Below are 26,378 nucleotides of genomic sequence, written 5' to 3' on the forward strand. Positions count from 1 at the left end.
GGCGTTTTAAAACCCCTGACGGTGTTTTTGAGACGTCTGGACCGGTACTAATTGTTTGTCGGCCGTCTCATGTCGTCAACCGACCTTGCCGCGTGTTGACATTATCACGTAATTCCCTAAATAAGCCATCCATTCCGGTGTCGACTCCCTAGAGAGTGACATCACCATTACAGGCAATTGCTCCGCCTCCTCACCAACATCGTCCTCATACATGTCGACACACACGTACCGACACACAGCACACACACAGGGAATGCTCTGATAGAGGACAGGACCTACTAGCCCTTTGGAGAGACAGAGGGAGAGTTTGCCAGCACACACCAAAAACGCTATAATTCTATAGGGACAACCTTATATAAGTGTTTTCCCTTATAGCATCTTTTTTATATATTTCTAACGCCAAATTAGTGCCCCCCCTCTCTGTTTTAACCCTGTTTCTGTAATGCAGTGCAGGGGAGAGCCTGGGAGCCTTCCCTCCAGCCTTTCTGTGAGGGAAAATGGCGCTGTGTGCTGAGGAGATAGGCCCCGCCCCTTTTTCGGCGGCCTCGTCTCCCGCTCTTAACGGATTCTGGCAGGGGTTAAATATCTCCATATAGCCCCCGGAGGCTATATGTGAGGTATTTTTAGCCAAAAATAGGTTTTCATTGCCTCCCAGGGCGCCCCCCTTCCAGCGCCCTGCACCCTCAGTGACTGCCGTGTGAAGTGTGCTGAGAGGAAATGGCGCACAGCTGCAGTGCTGTGCGCTACCTTAAGAAGACTGAGGAGTCTTCATGCCGCCGATTCTGGACCTTCTTCTTGTTTCAGCATCTGCAAGGGGGCCGGCGGCGAGGCTCCGGTGACCATCCAGGCTGTACCTGTGATCGTCCCTCTGGAGCTAATGTCCAGTAGCCAAGAAGCCAATCCATCCTGCACGCAGGTGAGTTCACTTCTTCTCCCCTAAGTCCCTCGTTGCAGTGATCCTGTTGCCAGCAGGACTCACTGTAAAATAAAAAACCTAAGCTAAACTTTTCTAAGCAGCTCTTTAGGAGAGCCACCTAGATTGCACCCTTCTCGGCCGGGCACAAAAATCTAACTGAGGCTTGGAGGAGGGTCATAGGGGGAGGAGCCAGTACACACCACCTGATCGTAAAGCTTTACTTTTTGTGCCCTGTCTCCTGCGGAGCCGCTATTCCCCATGGTCCTTTCAGGAACCCCAGCATCCACTAGGACGATAGAGAAAAAAGCTTACTAACCCTTCATTATTTTTTTTTAAATGCATTCCTGATATATGAGTAAAGAATAGAACTGTGTAGAAACAATGATGAATACAGACAGACAGTGGGAGCAGCTACACTGTGGGCTGAACCAACATGCATGAGAAGGCAGATTACTATATATATTTAATATGATCTATCAGTGTTTTTCTAATGTACGCTAGGCAATATAATGGATTACTGATCATTTTTGTATTTCTATACAGATAGGATGTGGAAGCGTTTGGGATAATGAAACACTGCTGGTTGGAAGGAGGCAGCTGGTGTGACCACAGAGAGCAAAAACCTTACTTCTGGTCCTGGTAATTCAGTTTCTGCCAGCTGACATGATCACCTCTCTAATACAAACCGATAAACTGTGTCTTTATACCTATCGCAGAGCTAGGAGCCCCCAGTCAGATATGCTGAGAGTTGTAGTATCATAACAGAATGGGAGTCCCAACCTCACTGAATCTGCTCTGAAGGACTATGTTCTACTGAATAAAAAGTCTATTTTCCTATACAGACGGATCATTACTGAAAGAATGAGTACACTAAAAAAAAAAGGGATACAATTTGGTACATACCATTAGTTTTCAAATACAGATTTTTATTTTTTTTGCTTTCTATATGACTACAAATTTGCTCATCACCCAGGATTAGGATTACTGAGGTGACATTCAATTTGTAAACAGACGCTATAGGAACGAAGATTATATAACCCAGGTGCTGCATATGAAGTTCAATGTTTCTCACATGGGATCATAAAATGTGATAAGCATCTATATACATATATATCGGACAGTAAATTACATCTGTATCAGGCATAATGACTCACAAATTCAGTTGAATGAACAAATGAGGAATGTGGTAACAGTTTTATGAATTTATTACACACAGTAAAGCAACATACGGTAATACTGTAAAGTAATTGGACAATAACATCTAATATATATGTAAAATAAAAAGTTAACCAAATATATATTGCATGCCTAAAATGCATTTAAATATAGTTTTATAAGGAAGGATAGATAGATAGATAGATAGATAGATAGATAGATATTCCTTACCTAGGGCCACTGTGCAGGTGATGATCAGCAGGGTCCCTGTGTAGAGGGTGACAGATAGGCAGGTAGCAGCCATGGGATGTAAACTTCACTGTAGGTGATGTTGGTTATTCACAAAACCAGCACTATCCCTCTCCAGCTCCAGTCTGACCACAATGTGCCCCCCTGCTCCCCACCTCTATAGCAGCCCCCTAGCTGAGCCTCATGCTCAGGCAGAGCACGTCACCCCCTTCCCTGGCGGCAGCAGCAGCAGCAGATCCCCCCCAGAGCCAAAGAGAGGAGGTAATAGCCTGTGTGTAGGGAATGCAGCACTGCCTCTTGGCAGGATGATCACTGGCAGCGGGAGAAGGAGGATAAGATGATCGCTGTACGTGTCCCGCTCCCAGGGCTGCACTCTGCCCAGCAGCTGATCACTCCTTGACCTCAGCCACAGCAGCGCGCACCGGCTACCCCAGGCGTGATGGGAGCCGCTGATTGGCTGACTCTACGAGCAGCAGCTGCAGCAGCGCCATCTCCTGGCCTCATGGTCAACTGCAACCAATGCAATGTTGTGAATGTGATATATACAGTATAAACAAGCTCCAGCTCTGGAACTTCTCTCTACTACTGGATCTCTGTACGCCATTGCAGGAATTAAAACTACTGTATGTACATACCTCCCAACATGACCCTCTCCAGGAGGGACACAATGCTCTGCTCCTGGACTTTTATCTTAATGTATGATTGCTGGCACCTGTTTGGAACAGGTTAATGGATAAGAAAGGTGTTTTACCACAGATGATGGCAATCATAAATTAAAAGGGAAGTCCAGGAGCAGAGCATTTTGTCCCTCCTGGAGAGGGTTATGTTTTGGGGGGGGGTTGTATGTGTGTAGCAGGGTCCCGTTTAACTGGGGATCGGTGAACAGGCTACTATTTATTTACAGTATGAGAAAATGTAAATAAAATAATAAAATACAATGGTAAAAAGGCATTATATACATAGCATAGCTCCTATCGGTGAATGACTGTTGTTTGCCACCAACGCATGAGACATAGTACAGGAAGATTGCTTTGTTTTCCAGGGCGCTTCCATTTCCTTGGAGACCAATAGGCATCGCGGGCAGTGCAAATCCAGCTCAACCAAAATGGCACCGGCAGTGCAGACCGCTGTAGAGACAGCAGCGTCAGCACGCAAGGGACATCACGGCGCGGCAGTGTGATTGGTGGGTGAGGTGCTGGCGGAAGAAGCCTGTAGGAGCGGGTTAGGCCGTGCTGCTGCTGCGGGAAGATGGGGTGGCCGGTACCGCCTGTGGGTTATCTGTTACTGGGAGGCCAGGGGCTGCTCCTCACATTCTCCCTCATCGCCTCGCAGAACCACACCAGCCCGGCCCCTTCTCCGGAGCCCAGCACCACCCCGGCCGCCGAGGTCAGGGATCCCAGAGGGCCCCTCGTACTGTGCGAGTACCTGTGAGTATGCGTCCTGCACCTCAGTGTATGTATAATGCGGTGTGTTACCCCAGTGACAGCACCAGAGTGGGGAGTGTGTGGGCCAGATGTACTAAGCTGGAAAATAGATAAATATCACTGTGATAAAGTATCAGCCAATCGGCTCCTAACTGTCATTTCTCTGACGTCCTAGTGGATGCTGGGAACTCCGTAAGGACCATGGGGAATAGCGGCTCCGCAGGAGACTGGGCACAAAAGTAAAGCTTTAGGACTACCTGGTGTGCACTGGCTCCTCCCCCTATGACCCTCCTCCAAGCCTCAGTTAGATTTTTGTGCCCGGCCGAGAAGGGTGCACACTAGGGGCTCTCCTGAGCTTCTTAGTGAAAGTTTAGTTTTAGGTTTTTTATTTTCAGTGAGACCTGCTGGCAACAGGCTCACTGCATCGAGGGACTAAGGGGAGAAGAAGCGAACCTGCCTGCTTGCAGCCAGATTGGGCTTCTTGGCTACTGGACACCATTAGCTCCAGAGGGATCGAACACAGGCCCAGCCTCGGAGTCCGGTCCCAGAGCCGCGCCGCCGGCCCCCTTACAGAGCCAGAAGCAAGAAGAGGTCCGGAAAATCGGCGGCAGAAGACATCAGTCTTCACCAAGGTAGCGCACAGCACTGCAGCTGTGCGCCATTGCTCCTCATACACACCTCACACTGCAGTCACTGAGGGTGCAGGGCGCTGGGGGGGGGGCGCCCTGAGCAGCAATAAAAACACCTTGGCTGGCAAACATACATCACATATAACCCCCAGGGCTATATGGATGTATTTTAACCCCTGCCAGAATCCATAAAAATGCGGGAGAAAAGTCTGCGAAAAAGGGGCGGAGCCTATCTCAGCACACTGGCGCCATTTTCTCTCACAGCTCCGTTGGAGGGAAGCTCCTTGGCTCTCCCCTGCAGTTACTACACTACAGAAAGGGGTTAAAAAAGAGAGGGGGGCACTAATTAGGCGCAGTATTAATAAAACAGCAGCTATAAGGGGAAAAACACTTCTATAAGGTTATCCCTGTATATATATATATATAGCGCTCTGGTGTGTGCTGGCATACTCTCCCTCTGTCTCCCCAAAGGGCTAGTGGGGTCCTGTCCTCTATCAGAGCATTCCCTGTGTGTGTGCTGTGTGTCGGTACGATTGTGTCGACATGTATGAGGAGGAAAATGGTGTGGAGGCGGAGCAATTGCCTGTAATGGAGATGTCACCCCCTAGGGAGTCGACACCTGAGTGGCTGAGCTTATGGAAGGAATTACGTGACAGTGTCAGCTCTTTACAAAAGATTGATGACATGAGACAGCCGGCTACTCAGCCTGTGCCTGTCCAGGTGTCTCAAAAGCCATCAGGGGCTCTAAAACGCCTGTTACCTCAGATGGCAGATACAGACGCCGACACGGATACTGACTCCAGTGTCGACGATTAAGAGACGAATGTGACTTCCAGTAGGGCCACACGTTACATGATGGAGGCTATGGAAAATGTTTTACATATTTCTGATAATACCAGTACCACTAAAAAGGATATTATGTTGGGTGAGAAAAAACTGCCGGTAGTTTTTCCTGCATCTGAGGAATTAAATGAAGTGTGTGATGATGCGTGGGTTTCCCCCAATAAAAACTGTTAATTCCTAAAAAGTTATTAGCATCATACCCCTTCCCGCCAGAGGATAGGGCACGTTGGGAAACACCCCCTAGGGTGGATAAAGCGCTCACACGCTTGTCTAAACAGGTGGCACTACCGTCCCTGGATACGGCCGCCCTTAAGGAACCTGCTGACAGAAAGCAGGAAAATATCCTAAAAATGTATATACACTCACAAGGGTGTGATACTGTGACCAGCAATCGCCTCAGCCTGGATGTGCAGTGCTGGGGTGGCTTGGTCGGATTCCCTGACTGACAATATTGATACCCTAGATAGGGACAGTATATTACTGACTATAGAGCATTTAAAAGATGCATTTCTATATATGCGTGATGCACAGAGGGATATTTGCCGACTGGCATCAAGAGTAAGTGCACTGTCCATTTCTGCCAGAAGAGGGTTATGGACAAGACAGTGGTCAGGTGATGCTGATTCCAAAAGGCATATGGAAGTATTGCCTTATAAAAGGGAGGAGTTATTTGGGGTAGGTCTAACAGACCTGGTGGCCACGGCAACGGCTGGGAAATCCACATTTTTACCCCAGGTAGCCTCTCAACATAAGAAGATGCCGTATTATTAGGCGCAGTCCTTTAGGCCCCATAAGGGCAAGCGGGCAAAAGACTCCTCATTTCTGCCCCGTGGCAGAGGGAGAGGAAAAAGGCTGCAGCAGAAGCCATTCACAAGCTGTATTCCCAGCAGGTGATAATCAAGGTACCCCTCCTACAACAGGGAGAGGGGTATTATTCCACGCTGTTTGTGGTACCGAAGCCGGACGGCTCGGTGAGACTTATTTTAAATCTGAAATCCTTGAACACTTACATACAAAGGTTCAAATTCAAGATGGAGTCACTCAGAGCGGTGATTGCGAACCTGGAAGAAGGGGATTATATGGTGGACATCAAGGATGCTTATCTCCATGTCCCAATTTACCCTTCTCACCAAGGGTACCTCAGGTTTGTGGTACAGAACTGTCACTATCCGTTTCAGACGCTGCCGTTTGGTTTGTCCACGGCACCCCGGGTCTTTACCAAAGTAATGGCCGAAATGATGATACTCCTTCGAAGGAAGGGAGTTTTAGTTATCCCTTACTTGGACGATCTCCTGATAAGGGCAAGATCCAGGGAACAGTTGGTAGTCGGGGTAGCACTATCTCAAGTAGTGTTGCGGCAGCACGGTTGGATTCTCAATATTCCAAAATCGCAGCTGATCCCGACGACACGTCTTCTATTCCTAGGGATGATCCTGGACACAGTCCAGAAAAAGGTGTTTCTACCGGAGGAGAAAGCCAGGGAGTTATCCGAACTAGTCAGAAACCTCCTAAAACCAGGCCAAGTGTCAGTGCATCAGTGCACAAGGGTCCTGGGAAAAATGGTGGCTTCCTACGAAGCAATTCCATTCGGCAGATTCCACGCAATAACTTTCCAGTGGGACCTGCTGGACAAATGGTCCGGATCGCATCTTCAGATGCATCAGCGGATAACCCTGTCACCAAAGACAAGGGTGTCTCTCCTGTGGTGGTTGCAGAGTGCTCATCTTCTAGAGGGCCGCAGATTCGGCATTCAGGACTGGGTCCTGGTGACCACGGATGCCAGCCTGCGAGGCTGGGGAGCAGTCACACAGGGAAGAAATTTCCAGGGCTTGTGGTCAAGCCTGGAGACATCACTTCACATAAATATTTTGGAGCTAAGGGCCATTTACAATGCCCTAAGCCAAGCAAGACCTCTGCTTCAAGGTCAGCCGGTGCTGATCCAGTCGGACAACATCACGGCAGTCGCCCACGTAAACAGACAGGGCGGCACAAGAAGCAGGAGGGCAATGGCAGAAGCTGCAAGGATTTTTTGCTGGGCGGAAAATCATGTGATAGCATTGTCAGCAGTGTTCATTCCGGGAGTGGACAACTGGGAAGCAGACTTCCTCAGCAGGCACGACCTCCACCCGGGAGAGTGGGGACTTCACCCAGAAGTCTTCCACATGATTGTAAACCGTTGGGAAAAACCAAAGGTGGACATGATGGCGTCCCGCCTAAACAAAAAATTGGACAGGTATTGCGCCAGGTCAAGGGACCCTCAGGCAATAGCTGTGGACGCTCTGGTAACACCGTGGGTGTACCAGTCAGTGTATGTGTTCCCTCCTCTTCCTCTCATACCAAAAGTACTGAGAATTATAAGACGGAGGGGAGTAAGAACTATACTCGTGGCTCCGGATTGGCCAAGAAGGACTTGGTACCCGGAACTTCAAGAGATGCTCACGGAGGACCCGTGGCCTCTACCTCTAAGAAGGGACCTGCTCCAGCAAGGACCCTGTCTATTCCAAGACTTACCGCGGCTGCGTTTGACGGCAGGGCGGTTGAACGCCGGATCCTGAAGGAAAAAGGCATTCCGGATGAAGTCATCCCTACCCTGATCAAGCCAGGAAGGATGTAACCGCAAAGCATTATCACCGCATTTGGCGAAAATATGTTGCGTGGTGCGAGGCCAGTAAGGCCCCGATGGAGGAATTTCAACTAGGTCGATTCCTGCATTTCCTGTAAACAGGAGTGTCTATGGGCCTAAAATTGGGGTCCATTAAGGTTCAAATTTCGGCCCTGTCAATTTTCTTCCAGAAAGAACTAGCTTCAGTTCCTGAAGTTCAGACGTTTGTAAAAGGGGTACTGCATATACAGCCTCCTTTTGTGCCTCCAGTGGCACTTTGGGATCTCAATGTAGTTTTTGGGTTCCTAAAGTCACATTGGTTTGAACCACTTGAATCTGTGGAGTTAAAATATCTCACATGGAAAGTGGTCATGTTGTTGGCCCTGGCCTGGGCCAGGCGCGTGTCAGAATTGGCGGGCTTTATCCTGTAAAAGCCCTTATCTGATCTTCCATTCAGACAGGGCGGAATTGAGGACTCGTCCTCATTTTCTTCCTTAGGTGGTTTCAGTGTTTCATCTGAACCAACCTATTGTGGTACCTGCGGCTACTAGTGACTTGGAGGACTCCAAGTTGTTGGACGTAGTCAGGGCCTTGAAAATATGTTTCCAGGAAGGCTGGAGTCAGAAAATCTGACTCGCTGTTTATCCTGTATGCACCCAACAAGCTGGGTGCTCCTGCTTCTAAGCAGACTATTGCTCGTTGGATTTGTAATACAATTCAGCTTGCACATTCTGTGGCAGGCCTGCCACAGCCAAAATCTGTAAAAGCCCATTCCACAAGGAAGGTGGGCTCATCTTGGGCGGCTGCCCGAGGGGTCTCGGCTTTACAACTTTGCAGAGCAGCTACTTGGTCAGGGGAAAACACGTTTGCTAAATTCTACAAATTTGATACCCTGGCTGAGGAGGACCTGGAGTTCTCTCATTCGGTGCTGCAGAGTCATCCGCACTCTCCCGCCCGTTTGGGAGCTTTGGTATAATCCCCATGGTCCTTACGGAGTTCCCAGTATCCACTAGGACGTCAGAGAAAATAAGAATTTACTTACCGATAATTCTATTTCTCGTAGTCCGTAGTGGATGCTGGGCGCCCATCCCAAGTGCGGATTGTCTGCAATACTTGTACATAGTTATTGTTAACTAAATCGGGTTATTGTTGTGAGCCATCTATCCAGAGGCTCCTCTGTTATCATGCTGTTAACTGGGTTCAGATCACAAGTTGTACGGTGTGATTGGTGTGGCTGGTATGAGTCTTACCCGGGATTCATAAATCCTTCCTTATTGTGTACGCTCGTCCGGGCACAGTATCCTAACTGAGGCTTGGAGGAGGGTCATAGGGGGAGGAGCCAGTGCACACCAGGTAGTCCTAAAGCTTTACTTTTGTGCCCAGTCTCCTGCGGAGCCGCTATTCCCCATGGTCCTTACGGAGTTCCCAGCATCCACTACGGACTACGAGAAATAGAATTATCGGTAAGTAAATTCTTATTTTTTCAAACACAGCCTGTGACATGGCAGTTAGGAGCCGATTGGCTGGTCCTTTATCACAGTGATATTTATCACTTTTCAGGCTTAGTACATCTCCCTCGAGTGCGGTGTGACAGCACCAGGGGAAGTGAGTGCCGTGAGACAGCACTGTAGGTGGGAAGTGTGAGTGTGGTGTGACATTACCAGTGAGACAGCATCAGAGAGAGAGAGGGGGGTGAGAGTGTGAGGGGTGTGTGATAGCACCCGAGGGGGGGAAGAGTGTGAGTGTGGTGTGACAGCACCCGAAGGGGGGGGGGGGGGGGGGGGGGGGGGGGGGTGTGAGTGCTTTGTGACAGTACCCGAGGGGAGGAGTGCGATGTGACACCACGCGAGAGTGGGGGGTGTGTGAGTGCGATGTGACAGCACCCGAGCGGGAGAAGTATGGGTGCGGAGTCGCAGCACCCAAGGTGGGTGGTGGGGGGGGGGAGTGAGTTCGGTGAGACAGCACTAGAGGTGGGATGGGGGGAGCGTAAGCACAGTGTGACAGCACCTGTAGAAGGGGAAGTGTGAGTGCGGTGTGACAGCACCCGAGGGTAGGGGGAGGGGGGGGGGGGGTGTGAGTGCGGTGTTCCTCTATCTGTGCAGGGGACAAAGTAGGAATAAATATGCCGTGCACTCTCATCTATGACCTCGAAATTCAGTCAGAAGTTTCATCTGAGATCTGTTTTTTTTTTCTCCAGCAGGGTCCACAGGTTATCCATAGGATAACAATAGAATATGATGAAGCGACAGCAGGTTTGCTCCAATCAATCAAAGCTTTTCCGGCCTCCTAGCATGCAATGGGCCCGTCCCTATATCCCCGCCTCCTTGCTCAGGCAAATCAGTTTTTTGTTTGGTGCGGCAGGAGCAGGACCATGGTCAGAGGGCTGCTGACTTTTAACATCCCTATGCTTTCTTATTTTATTTTTATAGTCTTACTATTTTTTTTCTTGAGTGAGTGATCTTTCTTAACATCTCTCCGCCGTGTCGCGACAACGCTTACCCACGAGTACAGTGCTGTTTCGGCCGGCGTCTGTGTCGGATATACTAGCAGGTCCAGCAGACGTTACCAGGCTGTGGCCGGAGCACGGGCAGAAGGTAAGGCATCGGTTCCGCTTAGTAGGGGAATACGGACACAGACGCACTGTTTTGGTAGGAGACCACCAAACAGTCGCTGACGCGGCTGACACCCCGGGGGCACCAGTGCTAAACCTTAGGGATCAGAGGCTCCAGGAATAGTATGAGGCCGTGATCCCTAGGGTTGATGTCAGAAGTGGTGAGTAAGACGCTCTCCTGATCGCCCCTCCCACTGGTTCATGACCAGTTTCCTCCGAGTTTCCCGCCATGAACTGTTTCCCACTTCAGTCTCAGACGCTGTACACAAAGGGGACTTAGTCGCAGCATAGGCGGCTGTGTGACTGGTGCGTCTGTGTTCTCTATAGGTTCATGGAGCGGCAGTATACACTAGTAGCGTCTGGATCCACTCAGCGTTCGCTAACATATTGATCGGTCCTGGAAGCGAGGTGAGTCTCCCTGTATCCCACTGTACTGAGTACGGGTGATACAGCATTAAGTCTATATCTACCCTTTTGAGTACGAATAGTTAGACAAGTGCCTATTGCATATGAGTCTTTATACATTTACTGTTGTTTCTTTCGCAATGCGTCTGAATACGTTAGATTTGTTTAAACATGATGCAGTAATATGTTCTCCTACATACTTAAAATGTAGTTGATGATGTCTCATATTGCTTATTATACTAATGTATAACTTGACTGACTGCTAGTGTGATTGCTGAGTTTTTACTATATTTCTGTCAGTTTTGTTTATTCCGATCCTCAATGCTGGTGCATGGGTAGGGTTGTAGGTCGGATTGTATGTCCCTTTAAGAAGCTTAAAGTGATTACAGTCACAAATTGTGTATTACACTGTGGAACTGTTGATTATTTATCATGTCTAAGAGCGGCAAAGATGAGGAAGGCACACTCACAGCAACACCAACACTCATATCATGTTTGTCTTGCAAAGCTGTGTTATCATCTCAGGATCTGGTTCAGGATGGTTTGTGTGCAAATTGTTTTATCTTTCACCAGGGGTTATTGAAAAATACAAGGCAGATTCAGGTGCAGATGGATCCACCTTGGGCTATGTTTGCAGAGACTTTATCCAGTGTAGCTGAACGGATAATTCCTCCAACTTCCCACCTATGGTGTATCACTTCCAGCAGCAGCCTCTCAAAAGAAACAAGCAGATAAGCCGGTGGTAAGTAAATCTTCACCCTCACAGGCTACACATGATTCAGATGAGGATTCATCGGAAGATGAAAGCTCGATAAATTCTACTTCGGCATACGAAGAGGAGGAGGAAGGTCTCAGCTCAGTGGCTATAGCTGAGTTAATTATGAAAGCCATTCTGTCCTTAGAGTATTCAGCAGAGCCTGTGTTTAAAAACCAAGGCAACTGTTTAAACGTCCCAAAACAGTTAAGACTGAGTTTACCAGGGTCAGATCAGCTGACGGAAATCATGGAAGAGGCTTGGGCTATGCCCAATAAGAAGTTTAGAATTCCTAAGAAATGGAATTCCAATTTCTGCTGCGGGGTACACTGGGCTCCACAAGGAAAGACATAGGGGTGTAGAGTAGGATCTTGATCCGAGGCACCAACAGGCTCAAAAGCTTTGACTGTTCCCAAAATGCATAGCGCCGCCTCCTTTATAACCCCGCCTCCCTGCACAGGAGCTCAGTTTTGTAGTTTGTGCTGCAGATAGCAGACACATAACAGAGGGGCTGCTCTGGGCAGCCCTAAGAAGAGCTTTTTGAGAAGAAAAGTGAAGACTTCAAGGGCTGCAGCAGTGTGCATGTCTAGTGACATTCACTGCTGCAGCTCCATCTCTCCCCAGCGACGCTGTACACTCCCGAGCCCTGGTTGCCGGGTAACTACAGCAGGAGGCTCCGGTTTTCTTCTAAAGTCAGGCACACACGACGGGGGCTCTCCGGGATCGCGTGGCCGCGCTTCGGGAGGTGGTGAGTGGATCCCGCTCGCGGGACCCGTACTTTATCGCGATCCGGCGCGGTCAGTGGGCCGCGCGTGCGCTGGCGGTGGACACTGTGGCAGTACAGGCGATCCCACTAGATCACCAGGGCATGAGTGCAGGTCAGGTTTTCCCTTAAAACCGTTTTACTAGTAGCCCACAGTACCCAGTGGTTTTGCCAGCAGGGGGATAAGGCTTAGACCTGGATCCCCTCCCCCAGCCCCAGGGCGCCATTTCTAGTAAATGTTCCCGCCCTGGAGCTGCATATCTGTCTCTCCCTCACTCCCTGTCAGTGTCTGGGCGCCATTTCTCTCAGCTACACTGTTCCTGGGACTGCTTGGGTAAAGCCGCCTGGTTTTCAGCGCTGTGACTTTACAAGACACTTAAGTATTCTACATGTCAATTAGACAGTGTTCGTTAAGAGAGTGCATTCAGTCAGGGTTCTCTGGTACAAGTACCCTGTGATATACATTCAGTTCTTACTGTGCAGTGTTATATCTATTGACTACATAGCCTCCCGGCCCATTCTCAACCTCAAGGCATTGAACAGGTTTGTGAAAGTTTCCAAGTTCCGTATGGAAACCCTTCGCTCTATAGTTCTGGCCTTGGAACCTGGGGACTGCATGGTCTCCCTGGACATACAGGATGCTTACCTGCATATTCCTATAGCAGTGTCACATCCGCAATACCTGAGGTTTGCGATTGGCAACCTCCATTACCAGTTTCGGGCGTTAACTTTTGGTTTAACTACGGCTCCGCGAGTCTACACCAAAGTTATGGCGGTGATGACGGTGGTACTCCGCCGTCAAGGGGTCAGGATACTGCCGTATCTGGACGACTTGTTAATCCTGGAAAATTCCCCAGAAATTCTCCTACGTCATCTGGATATGACTGTCCAGTTTCTACAAGCCCACGGATGGCTCATCAACTGGAAGAAATCCTCCCTGGTCCCTGCTCAGAGCATGGTGCACCTGGGAGCGCTATTGGACACTCACAACCAGCAGTTGTTCTTGTCTCAGGAGAAAGTACTGAAGCTTCAGAACAGGATTCGTTGCTTCCTTTCTCGTCCGCAAGTGTCGATACATTCGGCGATGCAGGTGCTGGGCCTCATGGTATCAGCATTCGACATGGTGGAGTATGCTCAATTTCATTCTCGCCCCCTCCAAAGGCTGATTCTAGCCAAGTGGGACGGCCTGCCTCACCGGATCAGGTCTCACATGATCTCATTGACTCCGGAGGTCTGTCTGTCGCTGCACTGGTGGCTCCAGGACCAGCGATTGTGCAGGGGCCGTCCTTTCTGGATATCCGACTGGGTCCTGTTGACGACAGATGCCAGTCTCAGAGGTTGGGGCACGGTGCTGGAGCAACACTCCCTTCAGAGTCTGTGGACCAAGGAGGAATCTCTCCTCTCGATCAACATTCTGGAATTGCTGGCGTTCTTCAATGCGTTGAACCTGGCCCAGCATTTAATTCAGAACCGTCCTGTTCAAGTACAGTCGGACAATGCCACCACAGTGGCTTACATAAATCATCAAGGCGGCACTTAAAGCCGTTTGGCAATGAAGGAAGTCTCACGGATTCTACATTGGGCGGAACGCCATCTACCGGCCATATCTGCAATATTCATTCCGGGAGTCCTGAATTGGGAAGCGGACTTTCTCAGTCGTCAGGACGTACATGCCGGAGAGTGGGGCCTCTATCCAGAAGTGTTTAAACTCCTAGTGGAAATGTGGGGCCTTCCAGACGTAGATCTGATGGCGTCTCGGCACAATCACAAGGTTCTGGTCTTCGGAGCAAGGACAAAGGATCCTCAAGCAGCATTCGTGGATGCGCTGGCAGTGCCGTGGAGGTTTCGGCTGCCGTACGTGTTCCCTCCGGTGTCACTCCTGCCGAGGGTAATTCGGAAGTTCAAGCAAGAAAGAGGAATTCTGCTTCTCATAGCTCCAGCTTGGCCCAGACGGCACTGGTTCTCAGACCTGCAGGGCCTATCGTCAGAGCGTCCAATTCTACTTCCACAACGCCCAGACCTCCTCGTTCAGGGCCCCTGTGTCTACCAGGACCTAGCCCGGCTGTCTTTGACGGCATGGCTCTTGAAGCTTCCGTCTTAAGGGCTAAAGGGTTTTCTGAGGCGGTCATTCAAACTATGTTGCGTGCCCGGAAACCGGCTTCTGCTCAGATTTACTATAGGGTCTGGCATTCTTACTTTGTGTGGTGCGCATCTAACGATTATGACTCTTCCAAGTTTAGTATAGCCAAGTTGTTGGCCTTGTTTCAGCAGGGCCTGGACTTAGGCCTGCGTCTAGCCTCCCTCAAGGTTCAAATATCTGCCTTGTCGGTGTGCTTTCGGAGAAAGATTGCGACCTTACCTGATGTGCATACCTTCACTCAGGGTGTGTTGCGTACCTCCCTATGTCCCGCCTGTGGCTCCTTGGGACTTGTCGGTGGTTTTGGAGGCTTTACAAGAGTCTCCGTTTTGAACCTCTTGGTTCAGCTGATCTTAAGTGGCTTTCCCTTAAGGTGGTGTTTCTGCTGGCTATTGCTTCAGCTAGAAGAGTGTCTGATTTGGGTGCCTTGTCTTGTAGTTCCCCATATCTGATATTTCACCGTGACCGGGCGGTTCTTAGGACTCGTCCCAGTTATTTGCCTAAGGTGGTTTCTTCGTTCCACCTTAACCAGGAGATTGTGGTTCCGGCACTTGTTTCTCCTGATCTGTCTCCCAAAGAGCGGTTTTTGGATGTGGTACGGGCTCTCCGTATCTATGTGAAGAGAACTGCTTCTATTAGGAAATCTGATTCTCTCTTTGTGCTGTTTGGATTTCACAAACGGGGCTGGCCTGCTCACAACCAAACTTTGGCCAGATGGATTAGAATGGTGATTGCACATGCTTATGTGAGGGCTGGTCTATCAGCTCCTGCTCACATTACGGCCCATTCTACTCGGTCTGTTGGACCTTCTTGGGCGGCCCGCCGTTGTGTGACCCTTGAACAATTGTGCAAGGCGGCTACGTGGTCCTCAGTGAACACGTTCGTAAAGTTCTATGCCTTCGATACTGCCGCTTCCCAGGATGCTTCCTTTGGACGCCGGGTTCTTGTGCCCGCTACCGTGCGTCCCCTCCCATAAGGAACTGCTTTAGGACATCCCCTTGTCTATCCTTGTGGAGCCCAGTGTACCCCGCAGCAGAAAACAAGTTTTATGGTAAGAACTTACCTTTGTTAATACTCTTTCTGTGAGGTACACTGGGCTCCACAAGGCGCCCACCCTGACGCACTTAGCTTCTTTGGGTTGGTATGGCATTAGCCGCTGACACTTCTCTTGTCGTGAGAGTGTGGTGTATGTAGCTACTAACCGTTGTCTCTTTTCTTGCTACTGCATTGGCCTGGTTAACTAAAAACTGAGCTCCTGTGCAGGGAGGTGGGGTTATAGAGGAGGTGGCGCTATGCATTCTGGGAACAGTCAAAACTTTTGAGCCTGTTGGTGCCTCGGATCAAGATCCTACTCTACACCCCTATGTCTTTCCTTGTGGAGCCCAGTGTACTTCGCAGAAAGAGTTTTAACAAAGGTAAGTTCTTACCATAAAACTCGCTTTTCCTCTTCCTGCTGGGAATTGTTTAAAAAGAGAAGTGGCTCCTAAAGTAGATACGCATGTATTTTGTTTAGTGCGAAAATCTACATTACCTTTGCCTTCAACATCATTAAATGATGTCACGGATAGGAGAGTGGATGGTTTAATAAACATTTTTTTCCCTGTTTGGGGCAGTCATAAGGCCAGCCATGGATTCAGCTTGGATGGCAAAGGCAGTGGCTGCCTGGGCTGATGCATTGGAGGGGGATTTTTCAATAGCTTCTAGAAAGCAAAAATCCCAAATAGTACATATAAAACAGGCTGGAATGTTTTTGGAAGAAGCAGCATTGGATATGGGTACTATTGCCTCCAGGGCACCAACCTCCAGGGCACCAACTGCAGAGCAGTTTGGTTATGTACGTGGAAAGCTGATTCAGAATCTAAGAAGGTTTTGGAATCTTTGCCCTTTTCTGGAGATATTCTTTTTGGTAAAGAATTGACAGATATTCTGGAGTCAGAAGCAGATTCCAAGAAGGTGAAGTTTCCTTCCACATACAATTTTCAAACCTAAAGTTCCGGCTTTTCGGTCTCAAGGAAAAGGTAAAGGAAAAAGTGATGGCATGCAGCCCCAATACAACAAGTCTGGTAAGGCTAAAAGCATTGGGCTACCAGAGGACTGGTTGGGAAAATAGAGAATAAGCCATCAGCCTGATGGTGCGGGCCTCCACCTGGGGGACCCCAGGGTGGGGGGCCGACTTCTTCATTTTGCACAGATCTGGCAGCAGTCTACAACAGATGCCTGGGTGCAGGAAGCGGTATCTCTAGGTTATGCATTTGCCTTCAAGAAGCACCCTCCTCGAAGGATTTTTTTGTACCAGCCCGTCTTGGGTAGAGACGAAGTCCAGGGCTTTGTTAGAGGCAGTCCAGAAATTGCTTCAGTCAGGAGTAGTCATTCCAGTTCCTCCTGCACAATGGTTGACAGCTAAAGTTCTCTTTCTACTGGCTATGGCATCAGCTAGAAGATTATCAGATTTAGTGGCAATATCATGTCATTCCCCATTTCTGATTATTATTTTTTTTATCCAGATTAAACAGTTCTCCGAACTAGATCTGGGTATCTTCCAAAGGTGGTGTCTAAATTTCATCTTAATGAAGAAATTGTAGTCCCGGCTTTCCAGGTACCGCGCCTTTCTGCGGGAGATGCATCGCTGGACCGTGGTCCGTGCAGTAAGGATCTACGTAGATCGTACCAGTGCCATCAGAAAGGCAGATTTTCTCTTCATTGTCTACGGATTTCACAAGAGAGGATGGCCTGCTGGCTGTCACGATCCGGGTATCTGGACGCCATTTCTTACCCATCAGATGTCTCCTAAGGCTGGCTCAGCGCTCCAGGACCGGATCCCATCTGTTATCCTGATGTGTACATTCCTGTATCCTCTCCTGTCACTCTGGGACACTGTCACAGTAAACGCCATATTACACCTGGCATGGCGTCTCCCGCGGCCTCCGCCGCCGTCCCTGAACTTCTGCATGCAGAGTGTCTGAGTGGCGATTACGTCAGCCGCGGCCTCCGCTGTGTCCGCGTGGTTGGATGTGCATCTGTCAGCCTGGCGCCTCCTGTCTCCGGTGGCCGGCGCCGCCATTACTGTTTTCATTACCACATGGATTACAAACCAAACTTCCCTCCAAGTGTCTGCATGGGCGCAGCCATCTTGGATTCTGTCAGCTGATCATTTCCACCAATCTGTTCTCAGTATTGATAATCTGCATAATTGCCTAGCCAATCCCTTCCTTGCTGCAGGTATAAATACACTGTGCCTGAGCAAGGAAGGCGTCAGTGCTTTGGTTGTCAAACCTAGTTCCTGTTTGTCTCTCTCCTGTGATTGTCTTCCAGGTTCCAGCTCCTGTCTCAAGACTTCCACCATAGAGACCCGCACCAGCATTCCACCTGCGGTGTAGCCTGACTCTCCAACCCATTGTGGATTCATCTGTTTCCAGCTACAGCATTACCTGCTTCCAGCTCAGCTTCCAGCAGAGTACAGCTTCTCTTTAAGGGCCGGTGTCCTTTCTACACTTTACCACTCTCCACCGGTATTATTATTTCTCCGCTCTCAAGTTCTACATTTCAGTTCATATTTCATCGCTCCCAAGTTCATTTATTATTTAACTGGTTCCAGCCAGTATCCACTCCGTACTAACAACAGTCTGGTTCCAGCCAGTATCCACAGCAGCTGTTTTATCTTCAGCAACCCAGCTTTTCCTGGAACACCAGCTGGCACAATCCTGGGTTATCTCCATTGCTGCAGTCGGGCCTGGTAAGGACTTTCCATCTAGAAGATCATAAGAACTATCTCACACTACCAGTGCCCTGTGGCTCCTGCCATCCTGTAGTACCCAGGAACTGTATTTATTCTTTGCTGACTTTTACGTTTTCTTTTATTGCTGCTGTGTTGCGGAGTTGTCATAATAAACATCATTGACTTTTATCCAAGTTGTCGTGGTCACGCCTTCGGGCAGTTATTATTCATGTTACTTACATGTCCAGGGGTCTGATACAACCTCCCAGGTTCCGGTACATCTCAGCCCCCACAACTGAGGCTGCCTCCCTTCAGCTCAGGCCCTCAGTTGTGACACTGGCAAGATTAGATGGCTTCGGATGACAATTTCAGAAGCATATTCTCAGGCTGATCTCCCTGTTCCGGCTAATGTCTCTGCTCACTCTACTCGTAAGGTAGGTTCATCATGGGCAGCACAACGTGGTGCTTCAGCAGAACAGATATGTAAGGTGGCCACATGGTCGTCCATTAACACATTCATTAGACATTACGCCTTGGATACCTTTGCTTCTCATGACGCTGAATTCGGGCGAAGGATTCTCCTGTCCAATCAGAAGCGTCTCCACCACTAAATTGCTTTAGGAAATCCCATTGTTATCCTGTGGATAACCTGTGGACCCTGCCAAGAAATATACGTTATGGTGAGAACTTGCCGTTTATAACGGTATTTCTCCTAAGTCCACAGGATCCACAGGGATCCCACCCTGACGCACCTGATTTGAGGATCCTTTTACTCACTAACCTCCTTCTTGTACGGAAGGGTGTGCATGTGTGTTCTTCTCGCCTGATTAGGGCTATCTATGATGCTCCTGCCTTGAGCTTTGGAATACAACTGATTTGCCTGAGCCAGGAGGCGGGGATATATGGACGGGCCCGTTGCATTCCTGGACTCCAGAAAAGCTTTGACTGCTTGGTGCAAATCCGATGTTGCTTCATCATATCCCATTGTTATCTTGTGGACTTAGAAGAAATACCGTTATCAACAGTAAGTTCTTACCATAACGTATATTTTCTGTAACACGTCTCCGTTTATGTCTCTCAGACCAGAAGAGTTTATAGAATGTGACGATCCAGTTGACTACACAGGAAATGTATCTTTCCAACAAGATCTTGAATATGGATGCGCCAAGGTGAATACCCAGCAGGCATTTTATTTTTATGTATTAATTTCCATTTTATTATTGCAGTATGAGATGTTTTTGCATTGTGACAATCTGTGACTTTCATTCTTTATTATTCATTTTAGCTTACAATGCTCCTGATTCATAGTTGTACGGTATTGCCCGCAGGGAAGCAGCTATAGAATACCGTACAAGTAATATGCTAAATGCAACAGGAGGCGACTGTAGGAAACAGACACCCCCTGACAGCATGTGCGATCAGGGGGGATGATAGATCATCAGTGCCATCCAGAGTGACGTCCTCATCTGCTGCTCACAGCCAGACGCACCACTCTAAGGGAGTCTTTCTGACCCGATCGCACGCTGCAGTTGTTCGCAGCAGTACGATCGAGTAAGAACTACGCATGCGCTGGCGCTGCAGTGTGTCGGCGCATGCCAGCCGGCCGAAGACCGTCGTTGCCTAGCAATCGCCTCTGCCTGATTGACAGGTAGAGGCGGGAGGGGGCGGCGCGGCGTTTGGCCTCCGTTTTCGGGGCGCGGGCTGGCCACACACGCAGTCACTGTGACCTGGGGCAGCAACTAGTAACTCCCGGCAAGCCGCAGGAGCTGCGCTGGCCGGGGGAGCTACTCTTCAAGTACAAAATCATCGCCGCTGTGTGATGCTTTTGTACTCGGGGGGGCACTGACATGCGGGGCGGACTAGCCCTGTGCTGGGCGTTCCCCCGCATGTCTGTGTAAGTGATCGCAGCTGTGCTAAATTTAGCACCGCTACGATCAGGTGGGAAGGACCCCCTAAGTCCAGGTAGCTGCCCATAAGGGAAGAACTCCTGCTGTATACCACATGACCGGAGGATAAGGTAGGGGAAGTGCAGGGTTAGCTAGAGATTTCATCACTGTCCCCAGTTATCAGTACCATTGGTACAGAACTGTTGGAAGCACGGCACATTCATTTCTCCTGACAAAATTAGTAAAAGAGCTTTAAACATGAATAAAGTGGTAATAACTGCTAAACTAATGAGAGGTCAGCGCACCACCTTTTAAATAGCATTTTTCCCCCATATATGGTATAACATCATATACATAGTGCACATATCTTATTTTAAAGTCCTTAATCTCATGAAGAATTTGTGGAATGATTAGAAATGTGATATTTCCCAATGATCTCCATACAGCCTTATCAGGATTGAGTAGTGTTTGTATGAAAACTTTAGCCCCCCTCCCCACAATGCGTGCAGCAGGTAGAAACTTAGCCAGATAGACTCACTGCTATAATTGCAGCAGAGGTGCTTCTACCAAGTGTTAAAACTATCTAATTGGTTACTGTCTGTTTTTTCTCTTTATTGTTTAAAAGAAATCACAAACAAATCCACTCTTCTTTTTCATGTTAGAAACTAAAATGTCAAAGGTGGCAAATCTCGCGCTATGGGCCTAATTGAGACCTGATCGCTCCTCTGCGTTTTTGCGCCTCCCATAGAGAGTGAAAACCCGCCCTGTGCAAGTGTGCAAATGCATGCGTATGCCGTATGAAAACTTCACCATACAGCGGACAGCTGCAAATCCGTTTGCAACTCACTCACCATCTAATGATTTTTCCAGTCTGTGCGTAGCCCAGGACTTACTCCTACAGTGCGACAGAATCAGGCTGTTCGGGGCCAGAGCTGAAGTCGCACCCTAAAATGCTTGGGAATGCCTGCGTTTTTCCTGACACTCCCAGAAAAGGGGCAGTTACCACCCGCAAATGTCCTCTTCCTGTTAATCACACTACGTACGCCAAGTGATCGAAAGTTTCACACCATTCTGTCGCTGTCTGGGCTCGCCCCTGTGCGGTTCATGCGCAGTCATTCGATAATCTCCCGCTGTGCGATTTCGCACAACAGCGATCAGGTCTGCAATAGGCCCTATATCCGCTGTAGTTTTTTGTAGTGTAGACAGTGGGGCTGATTCAGTGAGAACAAAGCAAACAAAACCAGGCGTAACTTTGCACCTGGACAAACCGTGTTGCAGTGCAAGGGGTGTAAATACATTCATGTTTTTTGCATGCAGGTTAAATACTGGCTGCTTTTGTATGTAGCCTACAAATGCTGGATAGCTTTAGTTTAGATTTAAGTTTGGACACACACGCAATTTACCTGCATATTTTCCATCTCCCCACCTGCAGTTCAGTATGGCTTTGCACAGGTGGGAAGTTACTACTTTTTTTTTTTTTTTCTCTTTGCTCGGCACCAATATCTCCTCTTGTAAGTCATTTTCCAGCTGAACAGGTTGATTTTGGGTTGTACCATCATTTATTAAGTGATTGTTCAAGTCCACTTGCACATCTCTCCTCCTCCTTTATATGCATGCAGTACTAGAATATTATTTAATGTGAATAACATGGTCATTTCTAATCCTCAGTTTGGGGGACAGGCGTATAGCGATGTGGTGCACACGAAGGTGTGGTGCCGGGCCCTTGTCGGGATTGAGTGCGCTGGAGCTCGTTCTTTCCAACGTGGGAACAAGCCATGTATTAAGTATGTGATTTTTCAAATAATACTTTTCTAAAGAGCACTTCTTACCTGCATACATTTGATTATAGCATATTCACCTACTCTCCCGGAATGGGCGGGAGGCTCCCGAAAATCCAGAGGCACTCCCGGCCCCCCCAGAAAAGAAGGCAAGTCTCCCAGAACTGGCCAGCCGCCCGCAACCCCCACCCCCTGCCTTCCCCACTCCCTCTCATCCGCCTGCTAGCGAGCATAATCTGGGCATTGTATAACGGGGGCAGGGCTGCAGTGACGCGTTCACGCCCCGTCACTGACCACCTATACTAGTACCCCCCCTTCTTGTTGAGCCGACCTGGCTGCCGCCGCCTGGAGGAAGTTTTAAGCATAGGCAGCCATGTTGTAGCCTGAATCAATGTCTATAGGAATGTTTTCTCTAGTGCTGCTGTTACGCACCTCGTTTTTAATAATAATAAGATGGATATTGGGTCATTTACACAAGTGTAAACCATAATTGCACTTTACAAGGGAATGAAATGACTTGTAAAACTAGGTAAATGAATGAGTGGATGGGTTGGGAGAATGGTGGAAAGGCAGAGTGGTGTAGGATGAAACTGCTGGAAGATATGTAATAGTGTGAGGAAATGTGTGTTAGGACAGGAGGAAAGCCTTATGTGATGATGTTTCATTAATTTTCCACTCTAATTTCTCATTATTAAAGCATTATTTTGTAGCTCAACAAAACGATAAGGTATTCCTAAGCACAGGGCTGCATACAATCAGAGGCGTCGCTCTGCCCCTTTACTTCCAGTGCGGCGGGTTAAAAAAGGAATGTGGCTTTGCGGGATGGGGGCGTGACTTCGTGGGACGGGGCGTGGCTCGCTGTCCCGAACCTCGTTTTCATCACACCGTGGATCCGGGAGGAGTGGGCTGCCCCAGGGAGTGTTCTTGCTGCAGTGGTGGCTCCTGCTCAGTGACAGGTGTCGGGTTGCTGCAGTGTAATGTTACAGTGCAGCACCTGGCTCCTGTCACTGAGCAGGAGCCGTCACTTTGGTGTCACCCCTCGGCGGGTGACACCCAGGTGCGGGCGTTCTGTAACATGTAGCCATTATATTCTGGCAGCATCGCTGAATGTATGTGATGCAATTACGCTATATGTCTTAAAGTGTAACAGTTATATTTGATTATTCCTGGACACAAGGGCTGATACGGAGTGGAACATCTGTCTGCTAGCAGAGTGTAACTTGTGTGTTTCTGTACTGCGCATGTTCCATATCAGAGCGTACGCAAGTACTGGGTTATGCGCATCTCAATCGTATGTACATTTATGACCGAAGAGGCAGAAATGGGTTGTGATGATGGGTTCTGGCATAAGCTGAGTCCAGTGTGGGTGCATCAACACAACTTCTTCAAGCTATGCAATGTAAGCAAAAACACGGCACCTCGGAGACTCATCTTGTGCAGCTGGTATAGGGCATGTGCAAGTGCACACTGATGATGGTGATAAGCAGCAAACCAGGAATACAAGTAAGTTTAAACATTCCTTTTAAGTAGTGTACTCTTCTCTGTGATCATCTGACTTTTTGGGTGATATTTATTTGATCTCTGAGAAGCTCACAATCAGGCTAAGTACATTTCTGTAGCATCCATAAGGGATATTGGGGACACATTAGTACGATGGGGTATAGACGGGGTCCAAAGGAGCCAGTGCACTTCAGATTTATTCAGCTGGGTGTGCTGGCTCCTCCCCTCTATGCCCCCTCCCACAGACAGTTTAGAAAAAAGTGCCCTCAGGAGAGGATGCACACTCTGCTAGCTCCAGAGTTTTTCTTCATTTTATTTTAAACTTTTGTTTATTTTGGTATGCTGTTTGGGCAACAGCATACCTGCGCCATGGGAGTTAGGGGGAGGAAACGGTCACCGGCCTTGCAAGGTGCAGAGCAGCTTCCCAGCTGCACGACCACCGTCCTGAGGGGTTGTTTGTTAAGCGGGGCACTGCACCTTGGCTTTCGCAACCGCAGCACACCCCTAACAGATGCCTGAAGGTGAACGTCAGTGATGAGTACAAACGGGGCCCCACTTGGGGGGTACCCCGGTTCATGGTGCAGCTGTCAAACGGGTGAAGCATACAGGTCCCTCCCTGGGGGGGACCCGCTATAGCCCCTGTGTAAAACTGGCTAGCGGTGGGCTGAACTACGCATTCATGTAAGGTTACAGCATGTTTGAGACATGGCCAGTATAAATATATTCAGTAGCTCTGGCGCCATTACGGGGGGCGGAGCTACATCTGAGCGGGCTCACCGGCATTTCGGCGCCTTCCTCTGCATAAGCAGCAGCAGCCTCATACTGCTCCTCCAGACTGACACACGCTGGAACACTGGTACCGGGTTTTGTTTAGGAAGAGAGCCGCTATTTGTGCACATTACTTATTCCTAAAGGGGAAATCGTTGTAAACCGTTTTCACTGATATAAAAGCGCTGACGACCTCACTGGGGTTCTCTAGCGATAGGTGTACTGGTGCCTTCTCTTCCTCTGTGGCTCCTCTCACATGCAATAGGGCAGGCTTGCATTGAAAAACGGTCTGTAGTGTATGTGTATTGGTTGTGTGTTACTTTTCGTCATGGTAAAACACAAGTTATGCAGTGTCTGTAATACCAGATTCTCTCCACTCCCATCTGGTTCCATTTCATGTGAGCAGTGTAGTCAGTCCTCACAAAACGTTGAGGAGAACGTGGGGGAGGGTCACGAGCCTTCCTTCCTGGCTGGGTGCAATCAAAACTATGATGTCTGATATCTCATCTCAGCTCACTGCAAATGCCCACAAAACACAAGAACTGCAACAGGCAGTAGCAGATCTAGCTGCCAGGGCTGATGTTTCCCATCCTCCCCTCTCTACTGCAGGTCCACATAAACGTGCTTTACCTGCACTTCTATCAGATACTGATGATGATATACAGCAGTGACGTGCGGTGGGGTGAGGCAGAACCTTTCCTGTCATGCTAACGTTTGTGCCAGAGTTTTGACTGTATAAAGTATATGAAAAATACAAAGAATATGTTTGAAATATCTTCTTTGCATTATTCTAAGCATTGTTATTGCCAAAACTCTGGAGTAAAAAGTCTGACAGGTGAGGCAGTGCCTCACCTCTGTATCTTTTCCGCACATCTCTGATCAAATCTCACCAAATTTCCAGGAATTTATAGTGCTGCACTTGTGTATAATGCCCACATGCACCCTTTGGCTCAAATATTGCATGTAAATCTGGGTCTGGTGCTAAACCGTGCCTCCTGATCCATTTAGCTCACTGCACGTCCCTGATATACAGGATGTTGGGGACGATGTGGATCCCATAAGTGGGGATTCCACTCCTACACAGGGTATTGAACCCCTCATTTTAGCTATAAGGGATGTGCTAAAGTTGTCGCGCTCGGCTGGAAATGAGGATCCGGAGACTGAGGTTTGCCTGAGGAAGCGGACACTTGCGAGGGAAGAAGACGAGGTGGCTGGATGTAATTCCTACTCATGGGTCAGGAGCAATGGAAGTGGAGGCTACCGAGATGGGATGATCACTGTAAATAAAGAACTGCGGGTGGTAATCTGTGAATTGGAAAATTGAAGACTGTGAGCTGTGGCTTGAATAACGAGGCTGAAGAACACTTGAAGATAATGAACTGTGAACGGTGAGCTGTGGCTTGGATAACGAGGCTGAAGAACACTTGAAGATAATGAACTGTGAACGGTGAGCTGTGGCTTGAATAACGAGGCTGAAGAACACTTGAAGATAATGAACTGTGAACGGTGAGCTGTGGCTTGGATAACGAGGCTGAAGAACACTAGAGTGGAGAACGCTGCACCGGTGCACTTACAGTTGTCCCACTCTGGTGAGCACTATTCCACCAGCACTGGGGGTGGAGAACGCTGCACCGGTGCACTTACAGTTTGCCGGAGGAGAGATCGGCTTTCTGCCGACGCTACAGACGGACTACGCCGCTGACGAGTCCTGCCGCTAACGGATGTCTCACCCGTGCACAGGGTGATAGAAAGCGGCCACATACATCGACACTATTGCTGTACAGTAAAGGAAAAACTGTCTAGTCTGTGAGTAACAGCTATTTTTCAACTCTCAATTTTTGCACCGCTCACACATCTATTCAAATTGGCAAGTGATGAACTCTTTCCAAATCGGAATTTAATATATATTTTGAGGACACCTATATGCTCGATTGTGCAAAAGTATTCTTTTGTTTCCTACATCTGGGCAAGTAATTAAACACAACTAAAAGCTATCGGAGAATTATCTCTTAAATACTTAGGTATTGCGACTGCCTTCTGAGTACATTTAATTCGTTTTTAATATTGTTCTAATTAGAGGTTTCCGGAACCTCAGTTTTACATGAATACTGCATTGTGGTCTTGTTTATTTTTATGTGTTATATGTTGTTAATTTATGTAATAAACTGGTTTATTTTTATCATTGTGTCCATCAATTGGTATTGAGCGCCCACCTGGTAATTTTCCTTAATTGTTTTGTTCTT

The 26,378-nt window shown here is 48.6% G+C and overlaps 2 protein-coding genes across 2 annotated transcripts in view; one reads left to right on the plus strand and one right to left on the minus strand.

Moving 5' to 3' along the window:
* ADAM9 (ADAM metallopeptidase domain 9) overlaps nucleotides 1-2,786 on the minus strand; it is a 215,989-nt gene extending 213,203 nt beyond the window's left edge. The window contains exon 1 of the mRNA XM_063931603.1: nucleotides 2,303-2,786. Coding sequence (XP_063787673.1) covers nucleotides 2,303-2,375 — 73 coding nt within the window. The 5' untranslated portion in view covers nucleotides 2,376-2,786. The remainder of the gene's footprint in view (nucleotides 1-2,302) is intronic.
* Nucleotides 1,460-26,378, plus strand: part of TM2D2 (TM2 domain containing 2) — a 30,610-nt gene continuing 5,691 nt past the window's right edge. The window contains exons 1-4 of the mRNA XM_063931604.1: nucleotides 1,460-1,555; nucleotides 3,363-3,747; nucleotides 19,285-19,372; nucleotides 21,758-21,873. Of these exons, the coding sequence (XP_063787674.1) occupies nucleotides 3,569-3,747; nucleotides 19,285-19,372; nucleotides 21,758-21,873 (383 nt within the window). The 5' untranslated portion in view covers nucleotides 1,460-1,555; nucleotides 3,363-3,568. The remainder of the gene's footprint in view (nucleotides 1,556-3,362; nucleotides 3,748-19,284; nucleotides 19,373-21,757; nucleotides 21,874-26,378) is intronic.

This window comes from Pseudophryne corroboree, chromosome 6, assembly GCF_028390025.1.
Source record: "Pseudophryne corroboree isolate aPseCor3 chromosome 6, aPseCor3.hap2, whole genome shotgun sequence".
NCBI classification, from domain to species: Eukaryota; Metazoa; Chordata; class Amphibia; order Anura; family Myobatrachidae; genus Pseudophryne; species Pseudophryne corroboree.